Here is a 13,985-nt window from a genome sequence, read left to right as displayed (position 1 = left end):
TACTTCATTGCAAGTGGAGTTTAAATTATAGAACTAATTATGACATTCAATCATTGTTTTTCCTTTCCCCCAGAAAACTAACCCAAAAACAAACTGTCAAATTTCTCTGCCTGGAATGTGCTATTAATGGAGCATCTGTCAGGAGCTATTGAGATTAAGGAATATTTCAGTGAGTTTTTAGAAACAGAGCTCAAATTTGAAGAATTAAGCTCCAGAATCTGTACTGTTCAATGGAAAGGTTAACTGTGAAGCCAGCTGTGCTGCCACTTTACCTGAATCTGACTCATTTCATTTCTCATCATTGAGTACAGCGGCATTCAGTTGCACCACTATTGAATATTTCATTTGTTACTTGAATGAAGGCATATATCTTTAAGCAGGCGATCTTACCCTTGTTCTCTTTCCTGTATTATAGTCATGAGGTCAGTAGGGAATCTCAGAGAAGACAAAGTAGCAAGCTCTCTGAAGTACAAGGAAGAAAAAAATACTACTCTGGAAGCATCAGAGCCATAAATCCCCAAGCACTGATAGTCTTGCAGTGTTCTTGTTCCAGGTAATTTATTAATATGTGGTGTTAGCAAATGTTAAAGAACGTGAGCAACGCAGAAGAAAGATTGCAACACAGGCTTTTGTAATGGTTGTTTTGTAACTTTGACTCTTGGCTTCTAGTGGACACACAACTTAGTGCTTGTAGTCCTGTTTTAAATTATGAGGTTAGATTTGATAAAATGGCTTTAGGAAGACTTGTAAAGTTGTTTTACTTGTGCCTTGTCTTCAGTAGCATGTAGTTGATCTTAGATGTAGCAATCTGCTTGTGGGTTTTTGTTTTTTTTTAATTCTTCAAATGTAAATCTGGAATTACAAAGAGATGCATGTACCTAGAATCTACCTGTGCTACTTTAAGCTGAGTCCATGATAAGACTTCTAAAGAACTTTAACCACTGAACTGCCTGGAAGGTTTCACACTCTTTGCTATAAAGGTCTGCAGTGAGTTTCCTGGAGGTTTGTTTCTGTTGAGCAGCTTGAAAACTGCATCATATGTCAGTCCAGTGAGGCTCTTTAAAAGCAACATCCTTTCTACCCACCACCCACAAAATACACTCACCTAGATAGCCTCAGAGTATGTCAAGTGACTCTGACTCCTCATCAGGTTACATGGGACCTTTATTTACTTATCAGTAGCAACAGCATTCGCCTCAGGATGTGGAAAGCCTATTTTCAGTTTCCTTGTATGCCCAAATGATTCATGGCCATCTTTTCCGGTTGAGCACCTGGACCACTGGTCTATGGAGTCATGCTCGGTGCTTCCACTTGCAAAGTCTTTAGGACACTTAATGACCTAATTCCAGGGCAAGGGCAGGATTCAAGAAATGCTCTGCATGATTTTCTGCGTTACCTCAGGTAGTTCACATCTTGGTATGATGGCTTCTTATGAATCCTTACATATATGCATTTCTGAGTACAGGTGGTGATCTTGGGAACTCAAACCAGTTTTCACTGTACATGTGCCACATCCAAATCTCAGAATGGTTGGGTTGCATGTTAGACTTTGCATCCCATCTTCTAGTGAGCTTTGGGGAAGAGTTGTTTATTCTTCCCCTCTTTCTATCTGTCAGGCAGCCAGTACATTAGGAGCTCAGGATCCTTGTTATCTATTACTTCTAGGATTTGAGTTTAATCTCCCTGATGGCATCTATGTTAGTTGTTGCATTGTTCTTCCTGACGCCACTTTCTGGAGCTGAGCTTATTTTAAACTATGGGCTTCTAAGGAAGCCCACCACCTTTCACACTAAGTTTATATGGCAGTTTATATACAGTAGCAGATAATTTGACTGCTAAACAGGGGTTTTGGCCTATGGCACAGTAACCATCTTTAGCTTCAAGCAAGTAAGTAAAGCTTGAGCATGTCAAGAAGGCTAGTTGTGTGAATAATTATGCATTATTAAATATGCATGAAATAAGGTCTAAAATTGACAACTGCTTATTTTTTGCAAGTATTTTATGAAAATATATGATTCTGTGATAACCTCATTTTATAGTCAAATGAATCAAACGCACTTAAAATTTGACTTTCTTACAAATTTTGACCTAAATCTATGTGGGAGGGTTCCAAACGGTTTGTAAAAGCTTAAATGTTTAAATGTAATAGTTCAGAATTATAATGACGTTTTATAAGTTGTTCTTGCTACTTCTTGTGAAACATTCTGAAGCCAGGATGCAAATTGTTAAACCAGAAGATGTTTAGGAACTTCAGTTTCATAGCTCATCACTGCTGTGATGTAGCTCAGGTTGTCTTTTAAAACCCTGTCAGTAGATTTCTGATGAAGCTTTGGTTTTAAAAAAAATCAACATCACTTTATGGGGCTCAGACTGAGTTTTTATTGAAGTGGGAATGGAAACTAATCCACCTAGTTGCAATGGAGAAAGCTTCAAAATGAATTCTCACTGTAAAGGGGAAAAAATATGTTCCCAAATGAACCCCTCCTAATCTCTAAGTTTCAGTCTGTGTATTTTTTCCAAAATTTACTAAAAGCTACTGACCTGAGGGATTTGTTTTCCATTCCAAAGTCTTGAAATTTTCCTCCTGGCTAATTACAGCCTATTACTCTAGACTTTGGTCCTTTAGCAGTAACATTTTCCATCTTAAGATGGGTTGTCCCATTCCAATGAAGAGCATGTTGTCTGAGTGCTGAATGGAATTACTACCAGTGGAAACTATGCTGCAAGAGGCTTGATAAAGCAGCTGCTGTGCAAACCTCAGCTGCTTTTTCCATCCTCCCGAGCGCTGGTAATTAGCATAGGGAAGCTGACTAATGTGCTGACGTCACCTCTTTCCAGTAGAAGCTTACATTTTGTTCCTGACTGCCTCAAAGCATGCAGGACTTTGTTCAGGAATTCGCTGTCACATACAGGATGCTCTGAAACCTCTCCTTTTTTTTTTTTTTCTTTTTTTTTTTTCCTTCAGAGGGGCTGGACTTGTTTCCCTTATAAACGCTGCCTGCAGAACCAACAGCTTCCTTAAAAGTAATTGGTTTCTGCTGAACAGCAAGGATCGCTTTAGCAAAGCACAAAATGCATTTTAGGAATTTTAACTACAGTTTTAGTTCTCTGATTGCCTGTGTAGCAGATAGCGATGTCTTCAATCAAGCAGAAACAAGGGTATGCTTTCTCTTTTGCTTTACTTATATAGACTACCACAATGCTAAAGTCTGTAGGTCCTGTTTTGTAACTGGTTAGAATACAGCTTACCTTGAAAGCTTTTGGGTTTTTTTACTTAACAAGAAAATGTCACATTGGTGCTCTGGTATGCTTTGATACGAATGAATCTCGCTCTGGAAATTATTAGATCTTAAGCTGTGTGGTTTTGAAAAAGATCAGAAGTTGAACTCCAGACATTTCTTGTCTGAATAGTGTATTCTTCAGCTTCATGTGCTTGCAGCAATGCTTGGATTACGATCTTGGTAGTAAAGTTCTTGTAACTTACAGTACATTCCACACTTTCTCATGTGTTCTTTTTTGTTTGGCACTGTATCTCTCAATAATGTTAGAATTGTTAAGAACTTCTCTTGGATCTATATTTCACTGGTTAGAATGAATATAATGTAATACAGTCCTGATACAGAGAATTGTTGACTGCTTAGATACCTCAAGGACAAAAATAACATTTTGTTCAATGTCCTACTGCTGGTATGATATTTATGATCTATAGAATCCCCACACTTTAAGAAACAAGATTTTGCACAACTCTTGCTGGTTCTCTCTGAGTTTGAATATTGAATGTGTTGAAGTTGTTTCTTTAACTTATTTTTTCTTTTTCTTTTTTTTCTAAGTAATACATGAGTAAGGCTTTAGAAATGCAGAGCTAGTTTTCATGGTTCCTTCTAGCTGTCTTTCCAGTACAGGAAGCTAACTCATAGAGGCTTTCTCTACAAAGGATCTTGTAATCAGATCTCATTTTGAAGGATCTTAAATATGGCTCAACAAGAAGTAGGACAGCTCTAGTTTTAATATATCTTTGGAATATAGTGTTTATGTATGTAGCTGTGATGAGTTTGTGGAACAGAACTCTTTGGAAAGGAAAATGAAATTTTTGAAGTAATCACTGCCCTCTTATGTAATCTGTTGCTTTTCCTACTAATTCAAAATAAAAACAGAAAAAGAAAAAAAAAAAAGAGGTAGTGCAGTTCTATATATTTGCATATTTTAGTTTCATGTTCAACTTTCAGCAAGCTTTTATGAAGAGAGAATACCAGAAATACCAGCATGCTCAATCCATCTCCACCACTGTAACTGATTGTGTCCTAATGTGAGCCACAAACACATTGCAAGAGTATGCCAAATGTTCTACGCTTCTTCCCCCTTTGACTTGGCATCCTCAAATAAATAAATTCTTAAAAAGTAAAATAATCTAAGTCACATTTGCACAGGTGCCCTAGGAGCACAGGCATCCAGTGCAACAAGGACATGACCAGCTGTTGGTCATCTTTAGCCTTTTCATGCAGTTAGGATAGCAACATCCTGTCAGCTGCAGTTCTGTAAAGGTATGAGATTTTGGTTTGACTCCTATACTTAGAACGCAGTCAAAACTCAGAATGTGTCAGAGGACCTTCAGAAGCTCTGTGGTTAGTGCTTAGGTCTTTTTTGGAGATGTAGTTAGGAGCTTCTTTAGAATTGAGCTCCAGAAATAGAAGAGGCTATTAAATCTGTATTCAGTAATAATATATTTTCTTAACGTTCATTTTCCTAAATGAAAGCAACAGCTGTTATAAAAGGCGATGTTCGTGACCTTTATTATGTGTGCTGAGTCACTGAAGAAAATTACATTTAGTGTGCAAATAGGATTTTTTCCTTTTTTTCTGTTAGAAGTCTTGTACTGCTTTCCTTGAGAATTGCACACTTAGACAAAGATGTGCTTGGCAGACTCTTTTCCAGGCCTTTCAATATTAATTTTGTAAGGCAAGCATTTCTTTTCAACACCTTAGCAATACTACTGTTTCTATTATGCTGCTAAATAAGACACTTACTGATAATAAGCTATTTTAAAATAAGGAATGGAAAAGCTAGTACAGAAAGTGATAGGTTAGAAAAATTAATAATAAGTAGATAATAAGAAAAAGAAACCTCAGCTATAACAATGATATTAATCTTCAAGGGCGCTGGTGTGTTCCTTCTAGCAATTACAGTTTATGTCTGTGTTTCTTCAGAGAAGTGCACAGTGTTGCATATTGACTATTGTTGGTCCTTTCGTTTCAGGCCAAATTTGAATCGCTGTTTAGAACATATGACAGAGATATCACCTTTCAGTATTTTAAGAGCTTCAAAAGAGTACGAATAAATTTCAGTAACCCTTTATCTGCGGCAGATGCCAGAGTCCAGCTGCACAAGACAGAGTTCCTTGGAAAGGAAATAAAACTGTATTTTGCTCAGGTATGTCTTTTTGTGATTAACATTGCAGTGTACTAAAGCATAGCTAAATAGTGATAAGCTTCCACAGGTCTCCAGTACATGTTAATGAACACTTAATTTTTGGTTTGATTAGGTTGTTCCCAAGCTATATGTAGCATACTTTGCACTTATGTCTCTTTGTTGGTTTGATACCCTTGGGGAAAGAGAGTAGATGATAGTAATCAACATAGTCAAAGATAGAACTCCTCTGGGTGGGGGAAGCCGAGTGTATTTGGCAGCAGTACACACACAATAAGATGCTCAAATAGTTTGTAAGGGAATCTGAAGTGTAGAAGCACATGTTGAGGACTCCTACCTGTTGATCTGGCTCTCACTACTGCAGATTGTACTTCAAGATTGCCTTCAGTGCAGCTCTAGGACTAGCTAGCATCTACTGCTTAAGATGTGGTAATCTGGGTGCTTTTTGGTAGCTGCTATGTATTTTCCTCCGTACATTTAATGGGAAAATTAACCTGTGTGTGTCTGTTTCAGATGTCCCTAGGGACAATCCTGAAGGAGCCAGTTTATTTATATACCTTCTAGAATTCTCACCACTCTCCCTTGTGGTAATAAGTTTCAACGCCATTTGCCTTTAAAGCCCATATCCAGCTTCCTCCTACCTCAGTATTTTAAGGGCAAATACTTTCTGGTGAAAGTTTTGTAAAACTTCATAATGAGAAGATGCAGATGTGCACACTTCATTGCATGTTCCATCAGAGTAAATGGATGTGATGACTTGTCTGTACTTTGTATACTGGGTCTTTCATATAGCTCTCTTCAATACTATTGTTACGTGCTGCCACCTTGAGTGCCTGTTACAGCATAACATCTAACCCAAACCTTAAAATTCCTCATTAATAATGAATTCATTGATGACAGTAGAATAGCTCTGGTCTTTTATCGCTTTTTTTTCAGACTTTACACATTGGAAGCTCACATTTGGCACCACCAAATCCAGACAAACAGTTCTTGATTTCACCTCCTGCCTCTCCACCTGTTGGTTGGAAGCAAGTAGAAGATGCTACCCCTGTGATTAACTATGACCTTTTATATGCTATTTCCAAGTTAGGACCAGGTAAGAAGCGTTAGAAGCACAAATATGTGCGTTTTGAAATGAATGTCTAGATTTTTTCTAAATGAATTACTGCGTAGCAATTACATTGGTAATATCCGAAAAAGGAAGCTATGAACTTCTTACACACACTGTAACTCCACAGGATCATTTGAAGGGCCTGGGCCTCAACAATATGGTGTTTTCAGATTTACAAACAGCAGGAATGTCACTTCAGCAATATATTAGCTTGTTCATCAAACAAGAATCAAGAAGCAACTTCCTAAACATAGAGGAAGCTGGGTAGTTGCACACCTTCTGCAGGGATAGGAAAGATGAGGACAGTAAAATAGTTAACAGTTGTATAGCCCTGCGTTTGAATTACCTTTGTTTGCATTCTGAGATAGTTTCTCTCCTACACATACTGCTGTCTGAATATTATGGTAGTTTGAGGCACTAATTTTCTTCTGGATTTAAGAGGAAGAAGTTTCCGCCACTCCCAACTCCTCAGTATTTTCATCTGCTGCAGATCATTTATTTATTGGAAGCTTTAAGGTTGCTTTCCCCTGGAAAGAAAAATGCTTCCTTTCTACCTTTCCCTGTGCAAATCAGAGGAGATGTTAAAATTAACATTGTTTACTACCATTTATTTCTAGTGCTGTCTCATTAGTTGCTTTTCATTTCAACTGTGTAGGATGTTAATGCATCCATTTATTAAAAATACATAGCATCACAGATAGGTACCCATATTTTAAACCAAGTAGTCATGAGTTATATATAACGTTCTGCTAAACTAAATCATTTTGAGAATGGTTCAGGGATTAATATGATCACACTCCTTGATGTCCATTTATATCTCAGTTAAAACAAGCTACTGAATGAGAGTTGGTAGAAATTTTATTTCCAAAAACATACAAATCTGATTTGACCTGTTCACAACTGTCCTCTTGGGTTTAGGAGAGGGAGCAATTGGCTATAGTTAGTTTGTATTGTATCTTTGATACTGCTATAGTTTATAGTACTGCAATATTCTTTATATGTTTGCCTGCTTAGGGAGCACACCTTATTACATCAGTAGGAAGGAGAGGAAGAGGAGGGGAAAGAACTTGTAGCTCCTCATGCACCAACCTTGCAGTCGTAACTTGTTTGTGTAGTAGCTTGACTGCATGCAGGTGAAATCTGCAGTTCCTACTGGAAGTAATGTGACTCAGACCACAAAGGAATTTTTCTGAACTCTGAAAGTTCATACCCTTGCAGTCTGTGGAGAGACAGATATCTATGTTTATACTGGGGTAAAAACTGGGATGGATTATTGCCATTCTTTAATAAGTACCATATTTTAAATAGTAAATCAATTATAGTGGCAAGAATGTTTTATAGGAGAAATATCACAGTTAGAAGTAAGGGTATAAAATACTGCCAAAAATCATTTGGTTATCCAGAAGCATATACACAAAGCGTGTGAGCCTTTGTTATATGGTTATTTGAAACCATCCATCAAGATGGATGACATCCTAAATTTTATTCTCATGAAATCTGTTTTTGAAACAGAAATCCCATAAGACAGCGCTCATGGGAATAAAAGTTGTTTTTGATGAAGCGCTTGGAATAAATAAATAGCACTACAGCTTGCTGATCTTATTAACGTTCAGAGCTTGCTTGCAGCTTGCTGCTTTCCTTTTAAGTTTTGGCAATACCAGGAAGAAATATATATTTCTTAAATATTTAAAAGTTTGCTAATCTATTAAAAAAAAATACTGGTTGTTTTTTACCCTGCAAGTTATGTTGTTAAGATGCATTACAGTAAGCTCACTGGCAGATCTGTGATCCCTTTCTCCCATGAGCTTTTTCACATATATTGTGAATGTTTAGCCTTTTAAGGCTCTACCTCTTCTTCTCTATGGAATTGCTCTTCTTGCCACTTCCCCCTCCTGCAGTCCTCCAGAAAACAGAGCAGAGACCACTTAAGAGCCTTGGCACACCACAGCCTGCAGCTTATATTAGTTCTCTCAAACAACTGATCACTAAAATAGTCTTAAAATTGTATTTCCCACTTGAGAGGTTATGAGCCTAAAGTAACAAGAAAAAAATGAATAAGGGGAGCTGATCAGGGAAATGGAGGAAAGAAATAGTTTGCTCTTTCTCTGGTCTAACCTTAAGATTAAACCTGTTTAACATCTGTTTAGATACAATTATTTATCTTGTAGCAAAAACAGATTTCAAATCAGCAGTCAACCAAACTTATATCATAGCACATCTACACGGTGGTTGTATTATATCTCAGTGTTTCACCTCATATGATGCCTGCTGTCTAGCTCTTGCTTCACAGAATGCCAGAACAGTATCAGAGCATCTCTGTGAGAGGTTGGCAGAAGTGCATTCAGCCTCATTAAGTGTAAAAGCTTTTGGGAGTAAGGAGGATTCTGTGGTTTTGTCAGCACTGAGAGAAGCTGTCTGCATGATACAGTGGATGCTTTGTGTGCTTTACAGTAAAAACAAACAACAAACAAGCACAACACAAAACAGTAAACACTTCAATTAATCTCAAGACAGCTCATATAGAACACTTTCTTGAAAAGCCTGTACAGAGATATTTTCTTATAGTTACTCTTTTATATATACATATATATATACATATATACATAACTATAATTCTTATAGTTACTCTTTTATATATATATATATATATATATATATGTATATGTATATGTATATGTATAACATATATGCACTCTCTTTTTAAGAGAGCAGCTGAGTGCTGTTGCTTTGAAAACAGACCTTAAACACTTCTGGGAGGTAAATATGGCAGTTAGTAATATACTTGTCTGCACCATTGAATGCTCTGTTGGCATCAGACTTTTTGTTATCGATGTTTTACTTACACAGATAACATTTAAAGAATGAGTCCTTTTTGTTTTTTAGCATGTCTTTCATAGCTGTCTATAAAATTTCTTGACTAGTTTTGTTAATTTTCTAATTTTCAGGAGATAAGTATGAGCTACATGCTGCCACTGATACTACCCCTAGTGTTGTTGTCCACGTATGTGAGAGTGACCAGGAAAACGATGTGGAAGAAGAAATAAAGAAACCCAAACCAAAAATTATTCAAACAAGAAGACCGGATTATACTCCTTCCCATTTAAGCTGAACTGCTACAGGTTTTCAAGGGTTGCAAGTAGGCATATGCAAGGGAAACATTTACTGTGGAAACAGCAGGTCACAGCTTTGGTGGCAACAGCAGCAGTTGTAGTAGGAGAAATTCCAAAGTAAGTTTGCTCTGAAAAAAATAAAGGAAATTTCATCCTTATTTTTAATGCTGCAGGTTGAAAGATACCATGAGTGTGTTCCCAGATCTCTGGGAACGAAGGATAGGCAGAAAATGACATTTTGAGACCTAATAAGACAAACTTTGGGTTCTTTCTGGGGGGGGTACTGTAGGCTTTTCTGTTATAAAGCAGTTGGGGGAAGATTTCTTTGTTCTGTCTCACATAAATCCTCAAACTAGTAGGCTAGTCGTTGTGTGGTGTACATAGCGATAACAGAGGTGGTTTTAAAGGTAAAATATTTGGAATTGTAAATCTTTTTCATATAATAGATTTTGTGCATGTGTATTCTTGGTCTTCTAAAGTAACTTTGCATTATTTTCTATAGTTTCTCACATGCTTTTGGAGATCTGGGAAATTGTTTAAAGTATTTATTATCTCAGCATCCTGGACTTACTACTAGATGTGTACATACATATATATTTATATTTGTTTATATGGGCACTCATGTTTCAGCAGGCATACAGTTTGTTTGGCACCCTCCTTTGGTGCTATGTAACTTGTGCTTTTAATATTTGACTCTTTTAACTGCCTATGTAGGATTTTGTCAGGCAAAGCTGTAGAAAAAAAAATGTGCAATAGGAAAGTGGTTTAAATAAGTTGTTTTAAAATTATTTAAGTTAAAATAATTTATATCTTGGATAACATTTCTTCAGTGACTTTAACTTTCTCACTTGGATTAAAGAAAAGTATTCTGAAATGTATAAACAAAGCTAATGTTGCGTGTTCACAGCAATGTACATTTTCAGTGAGAAGAATGGTAATGGAGAGAATGAGAGCATTATCCAGTAAGCAAATCTGCATTGTTGAAACAGATTTAACAGGGATTGAAAAATTGCACACAGTGTGTAGAACAGCAAAGAGAGATGGAGTGCCTTTTCTTCATTCATTCCTGGTGTTAACTGTTCTACAAGCTGCACACTTGTATCTTTTTCTACTGGCTTTGTATGTCCATAAGTATATACTTTCTTAGCCTTGCTTCTAAGCTGGTATTTAGAAATGCTTAACGCCAAGTAATGATGCATACTTAAGTATTGGGTACACATGGGAAAAGCTTTAGGGTTTTTTTAAAACATATTAGTGTGTAAAAACACTAGGTCATGACATACAGGTTTGGCAAAAGATGGCAGGAGCGTATTTTCTTATTTGTTTTTTTAAATGGAAATCTTCACTTTGATGTAAGTGTATTTATTTTTTTTTTAAGAGATAGCAACTGCTATCTGTGGGAAAATATCACTGACCGTTTTTAGAAAGGGGATGTTTGGAGCTTTTCAAAATGTTTCTAGAAATCCAAGCTGTTTGGTTCCACGTTGATTCACTTTTGCCGCACTTGGTCTGAGGATGACTTTCATAGCTGGACTTAATGTAAAGAAATCAATTCAGTGCCATTTGAAGCAAACGTAGACTTAAATGTCCAGGCTCACATCTTGTTTTTTAAATCAAATACTAGTGAAGCAAGTTGTGTAACAAAGCCATTCCAAGCTGTGGTGCGGTGTGTAAGTGATTTGTTGAAGGCCTGTCATTACACTAAGCAAAACAGAGATTGATATCCTGTGACCAAAGAGAACAGGAATCTTTTAAAGGTCATTTACTTTTGATCTTTGTTCTGTTTGTTTCAGTTTACAGGGCATACCAAACACTGACAGTCGGTGTCTATCTTGAACCTAATTAAGTGGCACTCTCTCCAAGTTAAGGTGCTTAAGGTTATTTGCCTTATTAATGAGTAACAATCAGCTAAATACATCTACTGCTTCTTAACACCCCACAATAAATAAAATGGAGAGAAATCCTGTTAGTTTGCCACAACTGTTTTCAAGCCTTTCCAAGATTTTTTCCATGTCTCTCAAATTGCTACTGGACTTTAGTGTTTTACTTCATGCAACTTGAAATTGTTGGAATATGTCTGTTTGGTCCTTTTTCTGTCTGTTCATGATTACCAGTCAAAGCATTAGTTTTGCATTAATTTTACATTAGCAACTTAGTTTCTGTTCTGCTTCCTGGCAATCCAAAGAAAGCAGTGCTAATACTCAATTAAAAATAAAGAATGTTAAAGAAATACCAATATGATCTTCCCAGACTATTACCCTAATATCTGCCTAATGAAGGTGGACACTGGAAACCATGGATGGGAGACTTGGGATGGCTGCAGTGTGTTCTTCTGATTATAATTGTAAGCAAAGATAGTGAGACAGTAATCTGCCTGTCTTTTCTGGTTGTGTATCTTGGCGTGTGTCACCTTCTGTTATTATTACTACAATATATTGTTTGCCCTGGTTTTTTTCTTAAAAAAAAAAAAAAAACACAAACAAAACTGGTTAAATGAGTGCTTAATTAATTGCATTGGTATTTTATACAATTGTATAGTATGGGGCATATTTAAATTAAAATATTTTATTGTCTTCTTGTAATGTTGTGGTATTTGTACATGTAACTATTCAAAGATTTTGCGCCACAATCTGAACTTTAGGCTTCTTAAACATTGCTGGTTTGAATAAGGAACAATTGATAAGAATATCGTTCCAGGTCACATCCTTATCAACTAAATAAATTTATGCATAGAGAAAGACTTCCCAACCTTCTGCTTAAGTGACTTACATGATCTTAATGCAAGTATGAGAATCTACTAATAAATGAAATAGTCCAAAATATTTCAGTTAAAAACTGATTGTTCTGTGTCAGGAGTTGATGTGCTTCTTAATAACAGTATCAACACTTTACCATTCTGTTACACCTTTACTAGTTTTCTTCTACAGCATGAATAATTCTATTTTTAAAGCTCTCGGAATATGAAAACGTCAGCATTTCTATGGCTTTATCCAGTAATCCAGTGTGGTGAGTTGCAAAGCATATGCAAAAATGCTTTGAAAGTTTTACTCCTTAGGATGGAAGAAATCCTCTCATGGCAGAAAGGATTTATTGATATTAATGCTCATCATTCTTCTCAGTACTTACGACTGAGAAGAATTGATATCTGTGATAAATTGCCCCATAAACAGAAGTTATTTGAAATAGCAGGGTTTTGCTGCTCATCAGTAGCAGACCCATCCAAGGGAACTCCTGCGTAGAGTAACCAGAATAACTTGATCCTTACGTGACCTAATAAAATAAGGTAAGTTGCTCCACAATTTCAAACAGCAGCAGTTTCAACTGAGCCACTTTACACAGAATACCTAGTTTCTTTTTCTTTTTTGAATATATTGTTCACAGTTTTATTATTTGCATTCTGCTTAAGGATAGCATCTGCTATCTCGAATCTTGGAAGATGCCACCTGTTGCCATCTTGCAAGACTTGTTGTCAGTTTAGTGATACGCATTGCTATCGCTGGGTTATGCTCTATGCACGCATCACTACATTAATAACCTTATCAAGGGGAATTCAACAGTATGTAAGACTAAGGTTTGTTTCTAATCAGGGCGTTGTTTTTCAGAGCAGCAACAAGTGTAGTAACTTTGATATTTAAAATACTAGACAAGCCTATTAATTGTTCTTGTGTAGCCCAGACTTGTCAAGGGTGGGGAAGCAACTCTCTCATGCCATTTTAACAGTTACAGCATGGATTTTGCTCTAAGCATGATCACCTGCCAAGTCAAGTTCAGTTTTGTCACATCAGAAAGAATGCCTTTGGGAAGACAAGTTCTTTAACTTGAGATTGTGATTTGTATCTGTGAAGCTTTCTTTCTTGTTGTGATATGTCCAGAATCCTCTCCCATTTCCAAACATGAAATGATAGCAAGGGATAGACTTGTACTCCAGGCGTGAACTAAGTTTAGAAATTCATTCCTTAGACTTAGCTATTGCACTTTCTCTATCATCTCTGCTTTTATTCTGGATTATGTCCAACACATTCTGGAAACATTCTACAGAAAAAAATTATCTACTTAACACCTTTAGTAATTCATGTTTGGATGTCCAAGAACAAGAATACAGAACAACTGATAATAAACAAGCAATAACAGTGAAGATAAGACCCGCTCAAGGCATCCCCAGGATGCTGTGCCCTACTTTGGTAAAGCAAGACCAGAAAAGTGGCTCAGTTGACCATTAGTCAGTACAGTGGATCTGGCAGGACTGGATTCTCTTTGTATTTGAGTTTGCTGTGTACCGTCTATCAAGCACAGCCTTCATCTCCTTGGATTTTATTTCTGACTGTGTGCACCTGCCTTCA

The 13,985-nt window shown here is 36.6% G+C and overlaps 1 protein-coding gene across 2 annotated transcripts in view; it reads left to right on the top strand.

The window, feature by feature from the left end:
- Nucleotides 1-12,447, top strand: part of RCAN1 (regulator of calcineurin 1) — a 40,899-nt gene extending 28,452 nt beyond the window's left edge. Inside the window, exons 1-4 of one of the 2 annotated variants that reach the window (XM_048959858.1) lie at nucleotides 2,844-3,159; nucleotides 5,254-5,427; nucleotides 6,361-6,520; nucleotides 9,481-12,446. In XM_048959858.1, coding sequence (XP_048815815.1) covers nucleotides 3,073-3,159; nucleotides 5,254-5,427; nucleotides 6,361-6,520; nucleotides 9,481-9,644 — 585 coding nt within the window. In that variant the 5' untranslated portion in view covers nucleotides 2,844-3,072 and the 3' untranslated portion in view covers nucleotides 9,645-12,446. Of the gene's footprint in view, nucleotides 1-2,843; nucleotides 3,160-5,253; nucleotides 5,428-6,360; nucleotides 6,521-9,480 lie in introns of those variants that run through there. The other variant, XM_048959849.1, reaches the window with a different exon arrangement.
- Nucleotides 12,448-13,985: the final 1,538 nt, after the last annotated feature.

Source organism: Lagopus muta, chromosome 1 (genome assembly GCF_023343835.1).
Source record: "Lagopus muta isolate bLagMut1 chromosome 1, bLagMut1 primary, whole genome shotgun sequence".
NCBI lineage: Eukaryota > Metazoa > Chordata > Aves > Galliformes > Phasianidae > Lagopus > Lagopus muta.
Note: the sequence above shows the minus strand (reverse complement) of the source record. Positions and strands in the feature narration are given on the sequence as shown.